Source organism: Bufo gargarizans, chromosome 3 (genome assembly GCF_014858855.1).
Source record: "Bufo gargarizans isolate SCDJY-AF-19 chromosome 3, ASM1485885v1, whole genome shotgun sequence".
In the NCBI taxonomy this organism is placed as follows: Eukaryota; Metazoa; Chordata; class Amphibia; order Anura; family Bufonidae; genus Bufo; species Bufo gargarizans.
Window position 1 is genome coordinate 508856908 of NC_058082.1, and position 27036 is coordinate 508883943.

Genomic DNA, 27036 nt, shown 5'->3' on the forward strand with positions numbered 1-27036 from the left:
TGACAGACACCACACTTGATTCCCCCTATATTCTTATGCAGGAACATAGAAAATGTATGACAGAATAGGCCAGGTAAGTCCATCAGGGCACCTACTGGAAAAACAGGTGTCTTCATGTAATTTAACACTACAAAATATTTTTTTCCTTAACAGATTACCCAAAACACGCTCGATGGACAATCTTGTCACTGCTTGTGACAATGGGGGGCTACTCACACGCACTTCTAGTGACCCTAACTTAAACAATCATCAAGCTAGCTTGGAGTCGCGATGCAGCAATGACGATGGTAGTGATTCAGAAAGTCAGGGTCCTCTGGAGCAAGCCACAGATGTCAAAACCAAGGAAGATAAGGCACGTAATGATCATGTCAGCGATGGTGATGAAGGAAATGTGCAAGAAGCCACTGAAGCCCATAATAATAATGAAGTGACGCAACATGGTAATTCATCAGTTCCCGAAGCCGAATCCCCAGACTTAAACTATGACGATGTTAAACCTGGCTTGGAAATTTGCATAGTTACACAGGAGGAGACTGTAAGAACAATGCCTATCCCTGACCAAGATCACCAGGATTGTCCTACCTTAACAAAACCTCCCTGCCCAAACTTAGTAGGTGATATGTATGTCAATACTTCATGTAGAGATTTGACCAAATCTATCAAAATGGCAAAGGAAGCCTGTAGGACTGATAGGAAAGCAGTCTCCCAAATACCAAGAAATGAGATTTCTTTTCTAGCATCTAACTGGGAGAGTTTACAAGGAATGATGAAATCTGTTCCTGTTGGTGAAATTGGACTTCGTCGTCATTTGTCATATGAGCACTCTACAAGAAGCCTTCACAGTAAGCATGGAAGACATACGACTGGTTCATATGTATCTCGAGATGCAGCAAAGATCCCTTACAACTTCCCTGCCTCAATGCACTGTTCTGGCCCCTCAATGAAAAGCTACAGAGGGTTAATAGCTTCTCATAACAGGCCTCTTCACTCTGGTCGATTCTTACCTTTGGTCTGCCCTTCTCCCACACCTCTCTTATATCAAGATGACGATGGTTTACCCATTCCTAATGATGTTGTGCAACAACGGTTAAGACAGATGGAAGCTAGTTATAAGCAAGAGGTTGACCTGCTGCGAAGGCAGGTGTGGGAACTGCAGCTCCAGCTGGAAATTCGACAGTATTGCGCTCCACCTCCCGAACCTGAGGCCGATTATGAAGATGATTTTGTGAGTACCTTAACTGCAGATAGTTACACTCCTTTTTTAAGTCTGTGAATGGTGAAAATACCACCTTGGATCTTGATGCAATTCTGTAGTAAAATTGTGATGTGTTAAATGCGGATTGTGCTGTGGACTTGACCCTGAAGGTTGTGGAAATCCATGGCATTTCTGCTATATAGGGGTCTTCTGCAGATTTGAAAATTCACAGCATGCTCATTTTCCCATGCAGATTTTTTTCCGCTAAATGTGGATGAAGTTTTCCATAACCCTGTCCACATGCATTTTGCTGTAAATCCTCAGTTTCTGAATTCATCTTAAAGGGGTTATCCAGGAAAAGATATTAATGACTTCTCCTCGGCACCCACCGATCAGCTGTTAGAAGAGGCCTTGAGCGCTGCAGCCTCTTCCTAAGCCAGTGACATCACCATACATCGGTCACATGACCTAGTTGCAGTTCAGCCCCATTCAAGTCAATGGGGCTGAGCTGCAATACAAAGCACTGCCACTATACCATGTACGGCACTTTCTTTGGTAAGCTGCCGGGAGCCTGCATTGCCCACCAGAGCTTTGGTGAGCACAGCAGCTCCCTGAAACAGCTGATTGGCAGGGATATCGGGACTTGGACCCCCTGCTGACGTGATAATGATGACCTATTCTGAAGAGAAGTTATCATCATTTCCTGGATAACCCCTTTAAGACCTCCTGCACGTGAGTGCAGATAAGATGTGCACAAATTTCCGCGTGGATTTATGTGCGTTTCTGCACACATACATTTCTAATTGTGGATTTTGGTGCAGATTTGATGCTGTTTTGCCACGGACCTCACCCCTCATTGGAAAAGATTGAAATCTGCAGCCAAAACCACAAACCTAATTGAAATTTCCGCACAGAAAAAAATATGTAAAGTGTGCATGAGATTTGTGTAGTCTCATACATGTTGCTGGTACTGTATTACACTGCAGTTTTTCTGCCCGAAAATCTGTGTTGAAAAAAAACTCGCTCAATTCGCATTGTGTGCAGATGGCCATAGGGTACAGCCACCCCTGGTGTATTTTTGTGCAGAAAATCCGATTTTGATTTGCCCTCTGCATTGCATAGTGTGAAACCCACGGCATAAATTGACACGCTGCAGATTTAAAATCCACATCACATGTCCAGTTATGTGCAGATTCTGTTGTAGAATTTTTCAGCAGCGTGTGCTTTTTGGAAAATCTCATCCACTTTGCGGCTGCTGTAAATGCTCCAGAATTAGTCCCACAATTTCTCATATATGCCACATGCGACCTTCACTTCTGCCTACATATGTTTTACTTGTAATGTAAGGATCACAATGTTTCCCATCTCTTCTGGTGTGTGTGTGTGTGTGTGTAGATGGTTACTGAAAGAAGTTCCTTTTATGATGGACATTTCATTACAGAGGATGAATTTAGGATGTGTAGGACTCTGGGATTACATAACTGTTCAGTTATCTCCTGTAGCTTGTAAGATTCATACCTACCCGTTCCCAGCCTCTCTGGTTCAGCCATCTTCCTTTCCCCACTTGTTTACTTCCAGCAGAGTATGGACATGGTCACCTGCGCCACTGTAGCCAGTGACTGGCTTTGTGGGTGACCACTTAAATACACGCCCCAAGTAATCCCAGAAAGCCCTTTCATATTTACGTGAATGCAGTGCACACACATACATGACTTCACGTCATACATGTGCATGAATCCTGTCTTTGCCAATGACAAATATTAGTTTTAAAATGAACCTTTTCTGTCAACAGACCTGTGTAAAAGAGTCGGACAGCAGCGATATAGATGACCTGTATTCTGATAAAAGTGAAGACCGACTTTCAGAGACCAGTTGGGAACCAGTGGATAAGAAGGATACTGAGGTAACTGTGTTTTAGGGTTGCCCTGCTGTGACAAATTTCTAAATCCTTTTTAGTACAGGAATGTTGTCAAAAAGGGTACAGGTTACACAAGGGTGTAACTATCTGCCATACTTAAAGGGGTTGTCTCATCTCAGACAATGGGGGCATATTGCTAGGATATGCCCCCCCATTGTCTGATAGGTGCGGGTCTACATCAAGAATGGAGCCCTGAAAGTAGTGGAGGGTGCACTGCGCAGCAGCCATCCATTCATTTCTATGGGACCGCTGAAAAAAGCAGATCACTGGCTCTGCTATGTCTGTTGGGCCCATAGAGGTGAATGGCAGCAGTGGTCGGTCATACGTGGTGTGCTCCCATTCACTTATGTGGGGAGAACGCTTGGTGGTGGCCAGACCGGAGTCCTCTCGGGGCTCTGTTCCTAGCGATATGCCCCCATTGTCTCAGATGAGACTACCCTTTTAAGCTTTTATTAAAACTCTCATCAAAACTAATCTGCAGATTATATCTACATTTGGAGTACCTGTGTTTTCCAAGCTGTAGCCCCCCTCTGTAACATCCTCAGAGCTCTAGACTCACAAAGCATATGATAGATGCCTCCTCCTTCTCACATCCAGAGTAGTTGGAGTCACCCACAAATGATTTTTTTATGCAAAACTAGGAGCATTGTAGATGCTGTACCAGCTGAGGCTGTGAGCCTCGCACAGTGACCACTTCCATGGCTGCCCACCCCTGATCATCTATGAAGTCTCGCATAACCAGAGAACTGTGAATACATCTCTTGATATGAGTTTAGAAACCAGATGAACTCAAAATCATTAAGGCAGATATGTAATGTTACTTTCCTGCAGGTCTGAACTGTGGACATCTGGCATGTGGCGTATTGTACATTTCATTTCTATATATCATTATGTTCAAAATGTAGGACATTATTTTCACTGTCCAAACCAGAAAAATGTTATGTGAACAAAGCCATAGAGATGAAAGCGCCACCGCTACTGTCATGGCCATTAGTCTTTACAAAGCCATAACTGCCCTGATGGATCTTCAGACAAATCCTGGTGGATACCATTGACTTCTACTGTGTCAGTTTGGTTTCTTTTCTTTTTATTTTTTATTTTTTTTATACCAGGTTGTCTAATAAACACGATGTAACAGAGCTGTGCTAATGTGAACAGATATAAAAATATCACAAGTATGTTTTTTTTCTTTTCAATTAAGGTCACAAGATGGGTTCCTGATCACATGGCTTCTCATTGCTTTAATTGTGACTCTGAATTCTGGTTGGCCAAACGAAGGCATCACTGCAGGTAATGCAGATTTTGCCCACAAGGCATTGCATCATAACTACTATTTGGGGAAATTAAAGGGGTTGTCTTATCTGCTACGAAATGCCACCAATGTCACATCTGGGACCTGCACCTATCTCCAGAACAGGCACCTATCTCCGAAAGTGAAGGAGAACACACCACGCATGCACAGCTTGCTTTACAATAGTTTCTATGGGAGTTCCAAAAATAGCTGAGTGAGCGCTTGGCCATTTTCAGGACTCTTATTGAGGTGATTGGAGAGTGCAGTCACCGCTTCACTCACTTCTGTGGGACTGCCAGAGATAGCCGAGCTGCAGTCCCATAGAAATGAATGGAAGGTGGCCATACATCCATACATGTGCGGCTACTCTCTCCGCTCACTTCAGGAGTCCTGTTCTGGAGATAGGTGGGATCCGCACCTATCTGACATTGGTGACATATCCTAACGCTAAGCTGATCTTTGGTAATTGTAGCACAATTTGAATTGCCAAAAGGAAAACTATGGTAAAAAATATAATTTTTGTTTCATTCCTTAGATATTAGTCTTTTAGAACAGAAATTGTGTTAGATTAGTTTTCTGTTGTAGCTATTTATTACTTATTTCTAAAACCTTCCATGGGGCGGCTGCATTGGAGGCACACATTTCCTTCCTGTATAGAGTGCAGCATGATGTGTGTGCTTTGTGGCCACTACAATGTGCATTAACTGTCAGTCGTATGTGTATAGTGTTATCCTGCCTTATCTAAGGGTCCAGCAATATAGCTGTTATTAATAAAGCTCTCAAGAGATGACTCCGCTCATTATGACCCAAACTATACAGCAAAGCTGACAAGTGAACTACAAAACACATTAAAAATTGGAGATCACAGGAATACCTCAATTATAAGCATTGCCCATGCAACACCTTGTAGAGTAAGGACCATATCACAGAAAAGGGTGTCAATACTAAAACTATTTTAATAAGTACTCCCTACTATATCACTTCAACAGAACAGAATCGAAACAGCATTAAAAATATCAGAGGGGGAAGGAATCTTCTTGCCCACCCCACGGTCACAATCCTGGATGCTGAAATATAACCTTATATGCAAGCTATAAGTAGTGTGAGGTGTTTTTCATAGGGTAAACTTGGTGAGAACTGTCCCCAACCCTACCTATGATTCCTCCAGACACGTATTAATCACACACATTGCTGTCGTTGGAAGAGGTAAAAAAAAAATCCTGTTTTCTCCTTCTGACAATTCTGGAAACGGTCTAGATTCTGTTCTGGTGCAGTGGTATACAGAGTGCGTGTCCTCTACCCTATGGGGCACACTTATTTTTAATGTTGGTGTGTAATAAATTTTTTTCTTTTTCTTAAAGGTAGGTTTTAGCACGGACACCCTTTTGTGTGATATGACATTAAATTGTAGCCTATATGTGCTCCACTGGTCGGTATACAAACTGGAATATTTCTGGATTATTTTATGTGGGTATTCATCTTTAAAACTACTGTATACCAAATGTATCATCAGAATATTATGAAAAAAAGAAATTCTAAAAGATTTTTTATTTTAATTTTTTAGGTCCAGCTGTATGTTTACACTGTGTACAAGTAACTCTTTCTCTCTTTATCTAGGAACTGTGGAAATGTCTTTTGCGCTGGCTGCTGTCACCTAAAGCTTCCAATTCCAGACCAACAGCTCTACGATCCTGTTCTGGTCTGCAATACTTGTTATGACCACATCCAAGTCAGCCGAGCCCGGGAACTCATGTCCCAGCAGTTAAAGAAACCCCTAGCAGCAGCGTCAAGCTGAGTGCCGACTAACATCCGGCTATTAAACTCCTTCTTTAGTTCCTTGCGGTCAAGATGAATACTTAAGACAAACGGCGTGACTACTACTATGTAAACATGTCAGTGAACGCCTCCTTTGGTTGTAAGCACCACACCGGCTTACCTTAGCATTACCATTCTGCACCAGGACAGGGTGGTTCCCCATGTAAAGTGTAGGATTTGCGATGGTCCTTTTTAGGGCTCTCTGAAACAGAAGGTTTTGGTATTTGATTTCTCTTGGCATGGTCAGAAGAGCCCAGAGAAGAACACATATATATATATAATTTTTTTTAATTTTGTGCCCCTGCTGCCTTTTATCTGGAGTAAACTGAAAATGTGGTTAGAATGATCTGGATTGGGCCCTTTCCACCGTAATATGCAGGGTTTACATGTAAATACTAGGGTCAGAGAGTGCAACAAAACTGTGAATTGTAACCCTTTTTCTTGGTGGAGGAGTGTGCTGCAAATGGGAGTTGGCCTCTTGCTGCTAAGGGTTGAATTGAGTTCCTCTCTCTATTTATATGTCTTCATCTTTTGGGCAATTCTACCCTATACTGATATTTCATTGATGTCTGTAGACATTTACTTTTCTTTGTCTTTTTTTATTTTTTATCTTTGTCTCTTGTTAATGCCACCTTATGTTAGAATCCTTTAAAACTTGACTCCTGAGGACCTGTCTGATTTGGAAATGCAGTGCAATCTGCAGGCGGCATGTTAGAGAGCAGGAGGAGCTGAGCAGATTGATATATAGTTTTATCAGAAAAGATTGTCACTTATTCATTCAAATCTCCGTAGCCAAATGAGCGGACTTATCAGTTATTGACAGCTATCTCTGTATACACAGAAAGGCGACCAGTCACTGCTAAGTCCGCTCTCATGGTCTACTGAGCTCAGAAAGAGCAGAGATTTTAAAGTATAAAGTGCAAGGTTTGCTGAATCTTTTCCTGTGTATATCAGTCTGCTCAGCTCCCCCTGCTGTATAACATTCTGCCTGCAGATTTCACTGCATTTCATGGTAACAGCTCCTCTTTAAAGCATCTCCTTTAGGTCTTGGCTATTCTCTGGTTTCCGTCTGAGGTGCTTCATGTTAAATGCTGCTATTTGAATTTTTTGTGCACTTAACCATTGTAACCCAGACAAGGAAACGTTGATACCAAAAGGTTTTGTGGTGCCAGAAATTGATAATTTTTCTGTTCTACTGTTGATCTGTAAAGTGCCACTTTGTTACATAAATCAGCCATGAGGTGTCGTATGTTGCTTCAGCATTCTGTAAATACTTGGTTCTTGCTAGCTTTGGGTTTGTTTGTTTTTGCCCGCAGTCTTAAAGCCAATACCACATTGGTCTTTGGACTGGGTTAAGGAGCTAAACTGTTCTCCACTTTGAGAAGGCCAGACGAAGATGCAGCAGAAAGATTGCTGGCTGTGGAGTCCTTTTTACATGAACATAGGCTAGATATGAACGCACTATGCTGTCTTTTGGTGACACCAATCATGAGGTCGTTCCAGAAGCAACTTGTACAATTATTTCTATGCAGCGCCTATTTTACCAATTTGCTTAACAGCCCTGGTACACTATGGTTCAGTGTAGTAGAAAACTTGTTAGACAATATTGTCTCACCCTACTTGCATGGCTGCTTCCTGGGAAGAGATAGATGAATGTTGATACCATTATTCACTGAAAGAGGCGTGCCATTATTAACATTGCTTAATCCACTAAAGCACGCGTAACCTCACTAGGAACGGCTATTTCAGTTGTACATTCTTATTTCATAGCAGTGGTTGTGTAGTTTCATGTGGCATAAGCATATGGCGCAGCTGGCACCCTCATGAGGTGCATCTGTGTATGGTGTAAAGATGTGGAACCATTCCTCAGACATAAGCTCACAATTTTGTCTAAAACATCAGTCTAGACTGGCTGAGTTTGTTACAAACTCTCAAACAATAATCCAGATTGTTTCTGATTCCGAATCAGTTCACAGGCCTAGTTGCAGGACTAGTTGACTATCTAATCTGTATGGGGTTGTCAGAAGAAAGGTGGATCAAGCTGTTGAATATCAACATGGCAGAACCTTATGTTCTCAAGGGAAATGAGTTCCCTTTGGTGGCTGGCACACTTGGCGAAGAGGGCTTGTGTAAGGGTCGTAGGAAGAACAGCTGTCGGCTGAAAGAGCCTTTGGCTGCCAGCTATCTATGAAGTAAAAGGCCACCACTGACCGAAGTAGATCATAAAGTGTAACTGCCGTTTCATTTTTTATTCCCCAATGGTATAGTACACCCTGCTATATAAGTGCTTTTGTGATTTAAAATTTGATCATTTTCAGTTTTACCTGCTAATAACTCCCACAAATGCATGCTACTTTCCTATTCAGCAGCTCTCCTCTCACAGTGTTGCCATGTGCAGTCCGTCTTCTCAGTATTATACAAAGAGATGGATGAGCTCTGGGAGGAGGAGCTCAGCCCTGACAGCCTGGAGCTGGGCTCAGGCAGAAAGTGGAGGGGGAGGGCTGCTTTAGATGGTGAGATGCAACTGGTCTTGTTTGAAAACGGACAGTCCAGGCTTTCATACAAGACCAGAATGACAGCTCTAGTCCAAGCAACAGAAATATAGTCTGGCATAATCGCGGGTAAAATCTGCTTTTACTTTCAGCTTCATTCACAGCATCCCGATTTCTATCATTTATATCTTCCACTGTACTGAACAGATTTATGTAATTCTGGTATTGTCTGAAAGCTTGGAATGTCAGCTTTCAGACAATATTTCTAGCTGGTACCAAACCAGAGATTTAAGCAGCTAAAGCCCCTGTCAGTCTGGAAGAGAATGAGGGACAGCTGGCTTTTAAGAGATTAAAAGAAATGCTTACTGATTTAATGTAATTGCAGGGCTTGTCTCTGGTTAGCTGTATGTGAGGATACACACTGCTCTGGGTACTGTGGGAAGTTATCTGCGTTCTGATTGGTCCTGCTAGTTCATGTGAGGAGAGCAAGGGCTAAAGATCATCACAGGAAGAGCAGCAGAGGCCATCTTAGGAAGTTGCTGAAATAGAGGCACAGAGAAATATGGTTGCTAAGGGCTAAATACAGACATCAGAAAAGTAAAATTAGCTGAAAAATGCAGCTTCATGAATATCTTCCCTTCAGCATCACATATGTTAGGAATTTCATTTTTGGTAGTGAAATGGCAGTTACACTTAAAAGCATCACAGATAATTCTAGACTTAGATTTCAGACTGTGGACTTAATCTAACAACCCAGCCACAAATTATTTTCATTTGCAAACTGTGCAATGTGAGAAGTGATGGAAATGTTTCCGTTATTGCTGCTTCATTTCAGAAGAACGTGTCATGTTCCCTTCCCAGGAGGATATTTTATTGTGCTGTTGAAATGTTCATGGGAAAATATTCCATATCTGTGTACTGTGGAAAAAAATGCATTATGTACGTCTCCCTTGTCCCTCAGAGCAGAGTGTTTGGGAAGGGATTTAGTTGAACAGGGATGTACCAGAATTAAACCAACCTAAACTGATGGGTTAATGCAAAGAACATGTTAATACCGACTATATCTCTGTAAGATATGTGTTCAACCTGATATGTGCTGTGACAATAAGACACTTCAAATAAAATAATTATACAGGTGATTGTCTAAATTGAGATTTTGTGTTTTGTCCGGGGAATTCTGATGTAACACTGAGCAATGAGACTGTACTTAAAGGGGATGTAGCCTGCAGATGACCTAGATTTCTGTGGGACAATGTTTTGGGCATGCTGTGTGACTTGTGCAGCGAGGGGGAGGCGGTGAGCTGTGACAAACCTCTATTATGAATGGGCTATTCCTATTCTAGCTGTACATAGGTGTTACCTTTCATAATACTTAAAGGGAACCAGTTTTATGGTGTCCTCACTAAGGACAGACAGATCCCCTTAGCAAAACGCTGGGTCACTTTCTTTAATTGACTGAGCCGATTGGTCAAAATCTTATATTGAACACTCCAGCGCATAATGACTCCCCTTGAATATTCATGAGCTCCTGGCTTTCCCTGCCCACCTGGGAGGGGAGAGCTGTGGGGTCAATAATATGGGGACTCTGCATGCCCTGGAGCCGTTAGGATTTAAAAGTGAGAGTAGCATAAAATTGCTGACATTCCCTTTAAGATAGGTTTAATATAAACACTTGATTTAACACATTACCTTTTATGAAATAATTAGCGTCATATTTTTGATCATATGACATTCCATCTTTTGTTTGAAGTAGCCCCCTGAAGGAAATGTCATAGGTCATGTGATGTTTCCTCTGACGCAGTCAACTTCCCCTGAGAGAGGAAGTAAAGACTCATGGGAAATGTAGTTGTTAGCCCAAGACGGTCCAGTCTTAGAAGCAGCGTCTCAAGAAAACAAGGCAAAAAAGTTAGGTATTAGAAAGTGGAAACCTGGGACAAGCTATTTACATACATGTAATGGAGGGCAGCTGAGTAGGCGTATAGAGAAGGCTGTCAATTATCCTGTGTGGGAGGGGGTCGTAGGACTCTGTCTCTCCTAGGAGTCCTGTCTCTCCTAGGAGTCCTGTCAGGATTTAGTCTGCTTTTTACTCAAAAATCCTGTTCCAAATCATGTAAATTTTTATATCAAAGCTCATCTGCCCTCAATCTACCATATCCTGATCTCAGAACGGAATAAATCGCCAAATTCACTTGAAGGCCTCATGCACACGACCGTTGTGTGCATCCGTGTCCGTTGTGCCGTTTTTTCCGTGATTTTCTGCAGACCCATTGACTTTCAATGGGTCAGTTGAAAACTCGGAAAATGCACCGTTGTTCATCCGCGTCCGTGATCCGCGTTTCCTGTCCGTCAAAAAAATATGACCTGTCCTATTTTTTTGACGGACAACGGTTCACGGACCCATTCAAGTCAATGGGTCCGTGAAAAAACACGGATGCACACAAGATTGACATCCGCGTCCGTGATCCGTGGCCGTAGGCTACTTTCATACAGACGGATCCGAAGATCCGTCTGCATAAAAGCCTTTTCAGAGCTGAGTTTTCACTTCGTGAAAACTCAGATCCGACAGTATATTCTAACACAGAGGCGTTCCCATGGTGATGGGGACGCTTCAAGTTGAAATATACCATCGGATTGGAGAAAACTCCGATCCTATGGTATATTAATAGAGACTCCTGACTTTACATTAAAAGTCAATGGGGACGGATCCGTTTGCAATTGCACCATATTGTGTCAACGTCAAACGGATCCGTCCCCATTGACTTGCATTGTAAGTCAGGACAGATCCGTTTGGCTCCACACGGCCAGGCGGACACCAAAACGACTTTTTCCTTCATGTCTGTGGATCCTCCAAAAATCAAGGAAGAACCACGGAAGAAAAAACGGACACGGAACTACGGAACCCGTTTTTATGGACCGCAAAAAAAAACCTGTCGTGTGCATGAGTCCTAAGGGTGTTTATTCTTGTAGCCTAAAGGCTGTATTACAATGGCAGATTGTCTGCCAGATCATCGCTATCGGGTGTTCATAGTAACACCTGTTAGCGATCATCTGGCAGTGTAATACTGACGCTGATTACCCAATGAACAAGCAAACACTCGTTCATCGGGCAATACAAATTTTTAAGCACGCTTAAAAAGCAAAGTCTGCCAGCAGCAGATCATGCTGTGTAATCACAATCTGCTGCTGGCAAACAACTAGTCAGCATGGGGACGAGCTCGCTGCATTTGGAGGAGATTGCTGCATGTAATAGCAGCAGTCTCCTCCGCTAGCGAGCAGGAGATTGCCGACAATCGTCTGCCGCATCACTAAATGTAATACTGCCTTTACAGTGTGAAGGTCAACGACTTTATTAAGAATTTACAGTAGAGCTTATGCTTGACCTTTTAGTACTGTTTGTGCTGTTTTCCTAGCTCCTTGCAAGGCTACTCTTCTCTCTGCTGCCCCTTCTTAGGTGGTGACAGGGTTTTCACTGTACTTACCTTAAAGGGGTATTCCTATCCTGGCAATCATGTTTCAACTTGTGCATCACTGTGAAATAAACATTTTATCAAGTGCTTGTCATTACTAAAATGGTCTCCTCTTATTTCACGTTTTTTTTATTGTTTAATGCTCGTTGTCAGGGGGTCATGGTCCTATGGCTTTTCCTAGCTCTGGTGGATAGGATCATGGTGGGAACATGCATATTCACTCATGTGCGGGAGCTCCTGGCCCGGCCAATACACTGCATCTCAATCAAAGTCAATGGAACGGTCCCTGGGTGTGCACAATACAGCTATGCAGAGCGCAGGCTTGTACAGACAAGTGGTGCAATGTTAGCAGAGCGCCGCTTGCCTGTACTATCAAAGTTATAGTACCACCCCCAGAATAAGCAGAAAGCATTGAGCTGCAGACGTGGAAAGGGGAGATGGGGCAACCCCTTTAAGGGTGCTGGGCTCCAGCTGACAGCTTCCTGCACTTCTGGGGACTATGGTGGGCCAGGCAAGGCTACCCTACTTGCTGCTGCCCCTTCTGAGGTGACATGATTTGGATGCCCCTTCATTCAAGATGCTGGGCAGCATGGTAGGTGGAAGTCTTGTTGCAGATTTTGCTTTGATGCCCAGAAGTCTCTAGTAAGGTCTTTTGTTAGAAGCCACATTAAAAAGATGTATATAACATAGGATACCAAACATTTGGTAGCCTTACAGCATTTCCTAAGGAACTGTACAATAAACTGTATTCATCTTGCAAGCCCTTTAAAAAATCCCAAGGGGAAACAAGAAATGATCATAAAATGGCACACAAATAGTCTCTATGGTCTGTTGCTATTGCGTAACATTTCTACATTGCTAAAAATGCTGAGTTTTTGCAAAAAAAGTGTTACACTGGCCTAAAGGTGTTTTGATTTTTTTAAATAATTAAGCTTTTTAATAAAAGTTTAATTACTATATAAGGCTGCTTCCACACTTTTAACAAGTGTTTTTATTGGTGTGGGTTTTTTTGGGTCACATTTTTCCTTGAACCTTTTTATACTTTTTTTTTTTTTTTTTTTTTATTCCTACAGAGAATTCTATGGGAACACATCTGGAAAATAAAGTGCATGCTGTCATTAAAACAACAATGCCTAGCATTACTACAGACAAAGTTTGCTAACTTGCCCTCTAATCTGAAAAAGAGTCTTATAATAAAGGACACGGTAGCAACTTGGAAGGCGGTGCGCAAAGAATATGGGCTGCCTTTTACCTTATCAAAATATATGACTATTTGGGACCACCCCGAATTTGCGGAAGGCAGACAGAATAAACAATTCCGTGAATGGAAAGCACAAGGAATACACACAGTAAATGACATGTGGCATAATACTGGTCACAGATTTCTTAACTTTGAGGAACTATGCAACAAGTTCACGCTAAGTGCTGGCCAATATTTATCGTACTACCAGGTTTATAACTTTTTAAAATATAGGATAGCGGACCTTAGGAAAGAGTTTCCCACAAGTAGATTTGACTTATTAAAAGGCACAGCTACTGCTCCATTGTCTTTATCAGACTTACAAGGCCAACTGCAGGGAGCCAGGCAGGAAAATTTCCCTATACAGCCATTTAAGGAGTGGGAGAAAGAACTCAACGGACAGGGTACACATGCAGATATTCTGAAAGGTTGGTTGGGCCTTAGAAGGATGATCCCCTGTGAAGTCTGGAGGGAAACCCAATTTAGAATATCGCATAGAGCCATATACGGGTTTTACAAAACACAGTCGGCCATACAGGCTAGGAAAATAACACAATGCCCGAAATGTGGCCTGGAGAATTCCAACTTATTACATGGCTTGTGGAACTGTCCTAAAATAGCGGAGTTCTGGATGACTCTCTCAGCTTGGCTTAAAAATATCCTACATATCGAGATTGCAACAAGATGCTAGAATAGCGCAGATTACCCATATATGTATTTTGGCGGCAAAAAGGTGCATACTTAAGAATTGGTTACATCAGGCCACTCCCTCAATTGGAGAGGTTATCATACAGGTGAAGTGGTGCTTGCATAGGGAATTCTACTTGGCAGAACAAAATACGGATAAAGCCCTGCAAAGATTGATGGCCAGGTGGAAAGGCTTTATTGTCAATGTTCTAGAAGCCGCTGAAATTACAATGTTAATGAACCCTCTAAGACAAACATCTTGGTACTTACGGGAGCAATTGAAGGGCACTTTAGGAAAATTGGAATAGTTGGACAACTATTAGACTCCATGGAAAGTATGAGTATATGATGAGGAGGATGAGACCTGATGATCTTGAAGCTAAGAGGGGGAGGGAGGTTTTTGAGTTATGGCTTGTTTGGCTTATTATATCAATCCTTAGTAAATTCATTATTGAACTTATGTAGTATAACTCTGTAAGCACTGGATTGTGTACAATGTAACTGATTGAATGAACTGAAAAAGAATAAAAAATTTGGTTTAAAAAAAACAACAACAATGCCAAACAAGCAAAAAGTGCTATGAACCTGACACTACTACAAAAAAAAAGATATTTGCTATCAAAAAGTGAGCTAAGTACATCAGCACCGCCCACACAAATCCTACTGGTAGTTTGCTACAATGTATCTGTAGTCCAGGCTTTTTAGCATTGTCTAGACCAGGGGTCTCAAACGCGGCCGGAGAGATGGGCCGCACATAGAAAAAAATTCCAGTTGACAGGCTGTGTGCATTTCCACGTGTGTTCAAACTCGAGCCCCCTTGTTTTACTTCAGCCAACCAGGCCCAAGAATTATGCCAAGAGCTCCACTAGTGGTGAGAACAGTGGGATGAGAGCATTATCACTACTTTTTTGTGGTATTCTACAGTGACCTCCTCAGGGGCTCGCCCTCATAACAGTGACCTCCACAGTACCCTGCTTCCTTAACAGTGACCTTCACAGTAGTTGCCCCTTTAATAGTGGTCCCTGCCCCCTTAACAGTGACCTCTACAGTGTTTGCCTCTTTAACAGTGACCGTCACAGCGGCCTACCCCCTTAACCGTAACATCCACTGTGAACGCCTCATTAACAGTGACCTCCACAGCGTCCTGCCCCTTTAATGCTAGGGCTACACGACAACATGTGTTGCGCAACATTTTGTCTGAACAATTTTTATAATGATAGGCTATGGTGTTGCACTGCAACATGTGACATGGTGCGACTGCGACACAACAGTCACAAAAAATGCATCCAAGATGGATTTTTCTGCAACTGAAGCAGTGAAGAAAAATGGCTGGGTTGTTATGGAAACCTGGAGTAAAACTGTGTGTATGTTGAGACTAAGGGCCTGTGAGCTTCTATTGGCTGATAAGTGACATGTGACTGTGTGTATGGCAGTTGGGATATGAAGAGAAAGGCTTGCAGGCTTCTATTGGCTAATGCAGGTCATTTTTTGAGAATATCTCAAGGAACGGTATGTCCTAGAGAGCTGAGATCTGGTCTAAAACCCTCCCGGACACCTGATGTACCTGTGTGCCAAATTTGGTGAAGATCGGTCCAGTCGTTTGGTCGCACATAAAGAACAGACAGACGTCAGGACAAACACAATCTCATTGTGCACCGGCATGTTACCTCCACCGTATTCTTTACCAGATAGTAAGTGATATATATGTGTACCAAGTTTAGTACAAATTGATGAGTTTTTGAGTTACAGACCAATACGTGTGTAGCAAAAACAGTTGGAGCATACAAACTCCATGCAGCTGCTGCGTATGGCCCCCACAAGATTTCTTTCCAGGTAGCAACTGATGTGTATACCAAGTTTTGTTGAAATTGATGGTTGCGTTTTTGAGTGATCGTGGAACATACATACATATACACACATACAGTATATACGTCCTTCTCATATATATATATATATATATATATATATATACAGTACAGACCAAAAGTTTGGACACTCCTCATTCAAAGAGTTTTCTTTATTTTCATGCCTATGAAAATTGTAGATTCACACTGAAGGCATTAAAACTATGAATTAACATATGTGGAATTATATACATAACAAAAAAGTGTGAAACTACTGAAAATATGTCATATTCTAGGTTCTTCAAAGTAGCTACCTTTTCTTTGATTACTGCTTTGCACACTCTTGGCATTCTCTTGTTGAGCTTCAAGAGGTAGTCAACTGAAATGGTTTTCACTTCACAGGTGTGCCCTGTCAGGTTTAATAAGTGGGATTTCTTGCCTTATAAATGAGGTTCGGCCCATCAGTTGCCTTGTGGAGAAGTCAGGTGGATACACAGCTGATAGTCCTACTGAATAGACTGTTAGAATTTGTATTATGGCAAGAAAAAAGAAGCTAAGTAAAGAAAAACGAGTGGCCATCATTACTTTAAGAAATGAAGGTCAGTCAGTCTGAAAAATTGGGAAAACTTTGAAAGTGTCCCCAAGTGCAGTCACAAAAACCATCAAGCGCTACAAAGAAACTGGCTCACATGCGGATGCCCCAGGAAAGGAAGACCAAGAGTCACCTCTGCTGCGGAGGATAAGTTCATCCGAGTCACCAGCCTCAGAAATCGCAGGTTAACAGCAGCTCAGATTAGAGACCAGGTCAATGCCACACAGAGCAGCAGACACTTCTCTAGAACAACTCTTAAGAGAAGACTGTGTGAATCAGGCCTTCATGGTAGAATATCTGCTAGGAAACCACTGCTAAGGACAGGCAACAAGCAGAAGAGACTTGTTTGGGCTAAAGAACACAAGGAATGGACATTAGACCAGTGGAAATCTGTACTTAGGTCTGATGAGTCCAAATTTGAGATCTTTGGTTCCAACCACCGTGTCTTTGTGCGACGCAGAAAAGGTGAACGGATGGACTCTACATGCCTGGTTCCCACCGTGAAGCATAGAGGAGGAGGTGTGATGGTGTGGGGGTGCTTTGCTGGTGACACTGTTGGGGATTTATTCAAAATTGAAGGCATACTGAATCAGCATGGCTACCACAGCATCTTGCAGCGGCATGCTATTCCATCCGGTTAGCGTTTAGTTGGACCATCATTTATTTTTCAACAGGACAATGACCCCAAACACACCTCCAGGCTGTGTAAGGGCTATTTGACCATGAAGGAGAGTGATGGGGTGCTGCGCCAGATTACCTGGACTCCACAGTCACCGGACCTGAACCCAATCGAGATGGTTTGGGGTGAGCTGGACCAGAGTGAAGGCAAAAGGGCCAACAAGTACTAAGCATCTCTGGGAACTCCTTCAAGACTGTTGGAAGACCATTTCAGGTGACTACCTCTTGAAGCTCATCAAGAGAATGCCAAGAGTGTGCAAAGCAGTAATCAAAGTAAAAAGGTGGCTACTTTGAAGAACCTAGAATATGACATATTTTCAGTTGTTTCACACTTTTTTGTTATGTATAAAATTCCACATGTGTTAATTCATAGTTTTGATGCCTTCAGTGTGAATCTACAATTTTCATAGTCATGAAAATAAAGAAAACTCTTTGAATGGTCTGTACTGTATATCCATGAAAAATGAACGCAGCACTCTTCTTGTAAAAAAAACGCAGTGTCACAAAATAGGCAATGTTTCAATCCCCTACCGGGATCCTTCTCAAGCCAAGTGCACAGACCAAAATCATGCTGGTCTCTATATATGTATCCAGCTTTTCATTACATGTGTACATGATTATTTAATCAAGTGATTACAATTGATAACAAGTCATACAAAGTGAAATGTTGTTACAAAAATCAGTCCATTCAAGTATTTCAAGTGTCTTCTCCTGTTGTATTCTTGGTGTGTATCCCCATAATTATCTTTATATAAAGTGCTTTGTGCCAAAAGAGTGCATCTTCACATAAAAATCTATATACACGGTCACATATTACAAAAAAGTGCAAGGACATTTTAAAACCACAATAAAATCCCTTGGCTATATATAGTTAATTCATCAGTTCTTCATCCAACTTGCATTTTTTTTTTTTTTAAACGCATGGTGTGAACACCATCCATCTGCAAGGTACATAATTATTATTTTTTATATCTATGTATCTACGGTAATTCAGACATCATATCTCGAAGTGTGGACCAGTCTGCACATAGATCGAGTGACAAACACAAAACTCCAATGACGTGAGTGCATATAAAACCACTGCAGCATAGAGAACTCGCTATTTTCATGCAATTATGCCTCTATACTGCAATGCAGCTCACCATCCTAATAATTTGTGCGCAGTCACTCATCCACACCACGTCACTAGCGTTTTACCACAAACTATCGCAGGCTTGAGAGTCGGTGTGAATTACCGTCAATACCCGCATGCGACATTGTGTATAAATACCATCTACGTCAACTATCGCATAAAAAATTATTGGCATCCTTAAATCACCTTGCAGAACGCCTCTCTCCTCCCGTGAATCCACATATCTGTAATACAGAAAAAATATTATCTATGAGAAAAATTCATAACTGGTCTCTACACTCAATGTAATAATGTATGCAGAGAACATGCAACGGGAGGTTATGCCATCTATCTCATCTCCACTGTAACACGGTAATCTACATTTAACCCATGGGGTTTCAATGTACCCAGGCGATGTATCCATTTTAATTCACATTTCTTCAAAAGAGTAAGTCTATCACCTCCTCTTTTCAAAACATTAACTCTTTCTAGAATCATAAATTTCAAATCCTGTCCCTTGTGCTGTTTCTCCGAAAAATGTTTAGCCACAGGAAGATCTTTCCTTTTATCTCTGATAGACTGTCGATGGTTATTTAATCTCGCCTTGATATCACACGTAGTCTCCCCTACATAGAGCAAGTGACATGGGCACCATAAAGCATATACTACCCACGACGAGCAAGTCAAGTATTCTTTAATATCAAATCGTTCCCCTGTCTGCGGATGCGTGAATTCCCTACCCTTCTTTAGATACTTGCAATTCACACATCGCAGACATGGGTAACAACCTGTCCTTTTAGTTTTAAATAAAGTCTGTTGTACTTGTTTTTTATGACTCTCTACCTCTGTTCTAACAATCTTATCTTTGATGTTTCTGGAACCTTTGTACGACATCAAAGGCGGTGCAGCGAAGGCCGAAATTGCAGGGAATCCGCTCCTCAATGCACCCCAATGTGAACGCACAATGCGCTCCACTGCCGGACTTAATTCATTAAAGGTCGTTACAAATGGTATCCTCTCCATATCTGGTTTCATTTTAACTTTAAACAAAGTATCACGAGTTATTAGGTCAGCTTTAATCCTATTCTCCTGAATGACCTTTTTAGGATAACCTCTTTTTTTCAAATGAATTTTCCAATTTCTTTAAAGCACCTTCAGCATGTTCCTCATTATCTACAATTCTTTTTACCCTCAACATTTGACCATAGGGTAACGACCTGATCGTTTTTCGTGGGTGTCCACTTGAAAAATGTAGAATCGTGTTTTTATCTGTCTTTTTGATATTTTAATCTGTATGCAGGCTCCCGTCATGCACATATACCTGCGTGTCTAAGAATTGCTCACGTTCACAAGAGGCTGTTAACGTGAATTTTCTGTTAGTATCCATACTATTCAAAAAATCATTAAATACATGTAACGAATCACTTGTACCCTTCCAGACAATGAACACGTCATCTATGTATCTCCACCACCCAAGCACGTTACTGAAGTGGGGAGAGACATAGATGACGCGTTCCTCCAATGATCGCACAAAGATATTTGCATAAGTGGGCGCGACGTTAGACACCATCGCCGCGCCCACCCTCTGCACGTAATACCTGTCTTGAAAAGCAAAATAATTATGTCCCAACGTAATCTCCAACATATCCAACATGAACCTCCTCGCTTGTTCCGTATATTGGGAATATTGTAACATATCCCGTACCGCTTTAAGTCCCTGTTCGTGCCCTATTGATGTATACAATGAGACGATGTAAAAGGACGCCAGCATCACATCTCCTGTAACTGAAATCTTTGCGATCTTCTGTAAGAAGTCTCCAGTATCTCTGACATACGACCTCGCTTCCACCGCAAATTGCCTCAATGCTCTGTCCAAAAAAATTGCAATATTGCACAAGATTGATCCCCTTCCCGAAATAATCGGGCGACCAGGGGGATCAATCAGGCTCTTGTGGATTTTCGGAAGAACGTATATCAGAGGAGTTACTGGAGACTTCACCAACCGGAAATGCACCAATTGTACATTCTATTATACAAACCGGATTCCAAAAAAGTTGGGACACTATACAAATCGTGAATAAAAACTGAATGCAATGATGTGGAGGTGCCAACTTCTAATATTTTATTCAGAATAGAACATAAATAACGGAACAAAAGTTTAAACTGAGAAAATGTACCATTTTAAGGGAAAAATATGTTGAATCAGAATTTCATGGTGTCAACAAATCCCCAAAAAGTTGGGACAAGGCCATTTTCACCACTGTGTGGCATCTCCCCTTCTTCTTACAACACTCAACAGACGTCTGGGGACCGAGGAGACCAGTTTCTCAAGTTTAGAAATAGGAATGCTCTCCCATTCTTGTCTAATACAGGCCTCTAACTGTTCAATCGTCTTGGGCCTTCTTTGTTGCACCTTCCTCTTTATGATGCGCCAAATGTTCTCTATAGGTGAAAGATCTGGACTGCAGACTGGACATTTCAGTACCCGGATCCTTCTCCTACGCAGCCATGATGTTGTGATTGATGCAGAATGTGGTCTGGCATTATCTTGTTGAAAAATGCAGGGTCTTCCCTGAAAGAGATGACGTCTGGATGGGAGCATATGTTGTTCTAGAACCTGAATATATTTTTCTGCATTGATGGTGCCTTTCCAGACATGTAAGCTGCCCATGCCACACGCACTCATGCAACACCATACCATCAGAGATGCAGGCTTCTGAACTGAGCGTTGATGACAACTTGGGTTGTCCTTGTCCTCTTTGGTCCGGATGACATGGCGTCCCAGATTTCCAAAAAGAACTTCGAATCGTGACTCGTCTGACCACAGAACAGTCTTCCATTTTGCCACACTCCATTTTAAATGATCCCTGGCCCAGTGAAAACGCCTGAGCTTGTGGATCTTGCTTAGAAATGGCTTCTTCTTTGCACTGTAGAGTTTCAGCTGGCGACGGCGGATGGCACGGTGGATATTGTTCACTGACAATGGTTTCTGGAAGTATTCCTGATCCCATTCTGTGATTTCCTTTACAGTAGCATTCCTGTTTGTGGTGCAGTGTCGTTTAAGGGCCCGGAGATCACGGGCATCCAGTATGGTTTTACGGCATTGACCCTTACGTACAGAGATTGTTCCAGATTCTCTGACTCTTCGGATGATGTTATGCACAGTTGATGATGATAGATGCAAAGTCTTTGCAATTTTTCGCTGGGTAACACCTTTCTGATATTGCTCCACTATCTTTCTGCGCAACATTGTGGGAATTGGTGATCCTCTACCCATCTTGGCTTCTGAGAGACACTGCCACTCTGAGAAGCTCTTTTTATACCCAATCATGTTGCCAATTGACCTAATTAGTGTTAATTGGTCTTCCAGCTCTTCGTTATGCTCAAATTTACTTTTTCCAGCCTCTTATTGCTACTTATCTCAACTTTTTGGGGATTTGTTGACACCGTGAAAATTTGAATCAACTTATTTTTCCTTTAAAATGATACATTTACTCAGATTAAACGTTTGATCTGTCATCTACGTTCTATTACAAATAAAATATTGACATTTGCCATCTCCACATCACTGCATTCAGTTTTTATTCACAATTTGTTTAGTGTCCCAACTTTTTTGGAATGCGGTTCGTACCTTCATTTAAGGCCACCTTGATTTTCTCCTCAATAATTTTCATAATCTCAAACTTGGGGTCCCTCGACACCGCCTCATATGTATCATTGGCAGACAATTGTCTATCGATCTCCTGGATGTATTTGGGGGTGTCCATCACCACGATCGCACCCCCCTTATCGGAGGGTTTAATGGTGAGATTGTGGTTTCTGGACAACCTCTCCAATGCATCCATTTCAACTTTAGTAACATTCAGTCGCGTCAAAGGTTGACCACATACATTATCCTTAAGTTGTGCAATGTCCCTTTTAACTGACTCCATAAACGTCTCAAGAGCATGCGAGTTTATCACAGGTGTAAAATCACTTTTTACAAATAAATCAAATAGCTTCAAGGTCAAATTTGACTGTGGACTGCTATCTACATCATGTAATCCCATGGGTCTGGAGTCACACCACACCCTCAGCTTCAAAGTTCTGAAGAGGTGGTGTAAGTCCAGATCCAGCTGGAACCAGTCCATCTTTGCCTGTGGACAAAATGTTAAACCTTTATTCAGAATTTTTAATTCATGTTCATCAAGTATGTGTGAAGATATATTTACCACTATATTATTCATTTCTTTTTCGCAAGCTTGGACGTCCAACGTCGCGCCCACTTATGCAAATATCTTTGTGCGATCATTGGAGGAACGCGTCATCTATGTCTCTCCCCACTTCAGTAACGTGCTTGGTGGAGATACATAGATGACGTGTTCATTGTCTGGAAGGGTACAAGTGATTTGTTACATGTATTTCATGATTTTTTTGAATAGTATGGATACTAACATAATATTCACGTGAACAGCCTCTTGTGAACGTGTGCAATTCTTAGACACGCAGGTATATGTGCATAACAGAAGCCTGCATACAGATTTAAATACCAAAGCGACAGATAAAAACACGATTCTACATTTTTCAAGTGGACACCCACAAAAAACGATCAGGTTGTTTGTCGGTCAAATGTTGAGGGTAAAAAGAATTGTAGATAATGAGGAACATGCTGAAGGTGCTTTAAAGAAATTGGAAAATTCATTTGAAAAAAGAGGTTATCCTAAAAAGGTCATTCAGGAGAATAGGATTAAAGCTGACCTAATAACTCGTGATACTTTTTTGAAAGGTAAAATGAAACCAGATATGGAGAGGACACCATTTGTATCAACCTTTAATGAATTAAGTCCGGCAGTGGAGCGCATTGTGCGTTCACATTGGGGTGCATTGAGGAGCGGATTCCCTGCTATTTCGGCCTTCGCTGCACCGCCTTTGATGTCGTACAAAGGTTCCAGAAACATCAAAGATAAGATTGTTAGAACAGAGGTAGAGAGTCATAAAAAACAAGTACAACAGACTTTATTTAAAACTAAAAGGACAGGTTGTTACCCATGTCTGTGATGTGTGAATTGCAAGTATCTAAAGAAGGGTAGGGAATTCATGCATCCGCAGACAGGGGAACGATTTGATATTAAAGAATACTTGACTTGCTCGTCGTGGGTAGTATATGTTTTATGGTGCCCATGTCACTTACTCTATGTAGGGGAGACTACATGTGATATCAAGGCGAGATTAAATAACCATCGACAGTCTATCAGAGGAAAGATCTTCCTGTGGCTAAACATTTTTCGGAGAAACAGCACAAGGGACAGGATTTGAAATTTATGATTCTAGAAAGAGTTAATGTTTTGAAAAGAGGAGGTGATAGACTTACTCTTTTGAAGAAATGCAAATTAAAATGGATACATCGCCTGGGTACATTGAAACCCCACGGGTTAAATGTAGATTACCGTGTTACAGTGGGGATGAGATAGATGGCATAGCCTCCTGTGGCATGTTCTCTGCATACATTATTACATTGAGTGTAGAGACCAGTTATGAATTTTTCTCATAGATAACGATATTTTTTCTGTATTACAGATATGTGGATTCACGGGAGGAGAGAGGCGTTCTGCAAGGTGATTTAAGGATGCCAATAATTTTTTATGCGATAGTTGACGTAGATGGTATTTATACACAATGTCGCATGCGGGTATTGACGTTAATTCACACCGACTCTCAAGCCTGCGATAGTTTGTGGTAAAACGCTAGTGACGTGGTGTGGATGAGTGACTGCGCACAAATTATTAGGACTATTAGGATTATGAGCTGCATTGCAGTATAGAGGCATAATTGCATGAAAATAGCGAGTTCTCTATGCTGCAGTGGTTTTATATGCACTCACGTCATTGGAGTTTTGTGTTTGTCACTGGATCTATGTGCAGACTGGTCCACACTTCGAGATATGACGTCTGAATTACCGTAGATACATATATAAAAAAAATATGTATGTACCTTGCAGATGGATGGTGTTCACACCATGCGTTTAAAAAAAAAAAAAATGCAAGTTGGATGAATTGCATTGAATTGCAGAGCGTGCCTCTCTGTCCTGATGAACTGATGAATTACCTATAGCCAAGGGATTTTATTGTGGTTTTAAAATGTACTTGCACTTTTTTGTAATATGTGACCGTGTATATAGATTTTTATGTCAAGATGCACTCTGTTGGCACAAAGCACTTTATATAAAGATACACACCAAGAATACAACAGGAGAAGACACTTGAAATACTTGAATGGACTGATTTTTGTAACAACATTTCACTTTGTATCACTTGTTATCAATTGTAATCACTTGATTAAATAATCATGTACACATGTAATGAAAAGCTGGATACGTATATAGAGACCAGCATGATTTTGGTCTGTGCTCCTTGGCTTGAGAAGGATCCCGGTAGGGAATTGTAACGTTGCCTATTTTGTGTCACATGTGTGAATAAAGACACTGCATTTTTTTTATAAGAAGAGTGCTGCGTTGATTTTTCATGGATATACATGCCTGATGTCAAGGGTGAGACGCGTGCACCTGATTAATTATAAAAGCGAGTGCTGCCGGAATTTATCTACTGCATATCGACATAAAAGGCGTTGCACCGCACCTTGGAATTGAAGGTTACATGGTAAAACCTATATGAACATGAAGCACGGCACACATGTGTTTTCATACAATGATAATGATGTTGAAAGGATTATGGCAACTGTGGATGGCGATGCCTCGTTTCTCAGTATACCCTCGGTAACAAACCTAAAGAGAGATTATGAGAACATTTCAAAAAAGTGTTTATCTCTTGAATTGCACCTCCTGATATTGGTACAATACCATAAAGAAAATCGTATACCAAGAGGGATGACTACCCGATTAAAACCAACCACGTATTCTCATGATGGGGAATATAGAGCGCGCTTTGAAGCGATCTTGAATAAATATGCACTTGATCTCATTCTTCTAAATATTGAAGATTTGCAAAAGGATCTACGAGTATTTTGAATTAAAATGATACAAGTAGAAGAATCCTTGAAATATGCAATGCCAATGGAGGAATATACTGCTTTTCTTGAGAAACAAAATGCCTTTCTGAAAAAAATGAGGGGTGAATTGGAAGAAACCAAAATAAGTAAATGGTATCGCAACCAGCAAGACTACACCATTGGACATACGTATAACTGGAACATAGAAAGCGTGAATGGGAGATCCACGATAAAGAAATTTAACAACAAAAGGAATCAAGATCAAAGCAAGACTAAAAAGGAGAAAGAAAAAACAAAGTATGACATGGATAACAACCAGCCTTTTTTAGGCGACGCTACTGCGCTACCCCTCAGGTCAAAAATACAAGACATCGTGGGTGCCGATACAGAAGATCCAGAAAAGAGCAAACCGCAAAGGACTTCATGTCCAAGGTTGCGAAAAAGAAATGAATAATATAGTGGTAAATATATCTTCACACATACTTGATGAACATGAATTAAAAATTCTGAATAAAGGTTTAACATTTTGTCCACAGGCAAAGATGGACTGGTTCCAGCTGGATCTGGACTTACACCACCTCTTCAGAACTTTGAAGCTGAGGGTGTGGTGTGACTCCAGACCCATGGGATTACATGATGTAGATAGCAGTCCACAGTCAAATTTGACCTTGAAGCTATTTGATTTATTTGTAAAAAGTGATTTTACACCTGTGATAAACTCGCATGCTCTTGAGACGTTTATGGAGTCGGTTAAAAGGGACATTGCACAACTTAAGGATAATGTATGTGGTCAACCTTTGACGCCACCGAATGTTACTAAAGTTGAAATGGATGCATTGGAGAAGTTGTCCAGAAACCACGATCTCACCATTAAACCCACCGATAAGGGGGGTGCGATCGTGGTGATGGCCCCCGCCAAATACATCCAGATCGATAGACAATTGTCTGCCAATGATACACATGAGGCGGTGTCGAGGGACCCCAAGTTTGAGATTATGAAAATTATTGAGGAGAAAATGAAGGTGGCCTTAAATGAAGGTATAATAGATGTACAATTGGCGCAGTTCCTGGTGGTGAAGTCTCCAGTAGCTCCTCTGATATACGTTCTTCCGAAAATCCACAAGAGCCTGATTGATCCCCCTGGTCGCCCGATTATTTTGGGCAGGGGATCAATCTTGTGCAATATTGCAATTTCTTTGGACAGAGCATTGAGGCAATTTGCGGTGGAAGCAAGGTCGTATGTCAGAGATACTGGAGACTTCTTACAGAAGATCACAAAGATTTCAGTTACAGGAGATGTGATACTGGCGTCCTTTGACATCGTCTCATTGTATACATCAATAGGGCACGAACAGGGACTTGAAGCGGTACGGGATATGTTACAATATTCCCAATATACGGAACAAGCGAGGAGGTGCATGTTGGATATGCTGGAGATTACGTTGCGACATTATTATTTTGCTTTTCAAGACAGGTATTACGTGCAGAGGGTGGGCGCAGCGATGGGGTCCAACGTCGCGCCCACTTATGCAAATATCTTTGTGCGATCATTGGAGGAACGCGTCATCTATGTCTCTCCCCACTTCAGTAACGTGCTTGGGTGGTGGAGATACATAGATGGCGTGTTCATTGTCTGGAAGGGTACAAGTGATTCGTTACATGTATTTAATGATTTTTTGAATAGTATGGATACTAACAGAAAATTCACGTTAACAGCCTCTT

General features: G+C 41.5%; 1 protein-coding gene across 1 annotated transcript in view; it reads left to right on the top strand.

The window, feature by feature from the left end:
• Positions 1-9194, top strand: part of MTMR4 (myotubularin related protein 4) — a 17510-nt gene extending 8316 nt beyond the window's left edge. The window contains exons 4-7 of the mRNA XM_044285792.1: positions 50-1225; positions 2988-3098; positions 4315-4403; positions 6022-9194. Coding sequence (XP_044141727.1) covers positions 50-1225; positions 2988-3098; positions 4315-4403; positions 6022-6199 — 1554 coding nt within the window. The 3' untranslated portion in view covers positions 6200-9194. The remainder of the gene's footprint in view (positions 1-49; positions 1226-2987; positions 3099-4314; positions 4404-6021) is intronic.
• The last annotated feature ends 17842 nt before the right edge of the window (positions 9195-27036 follow it).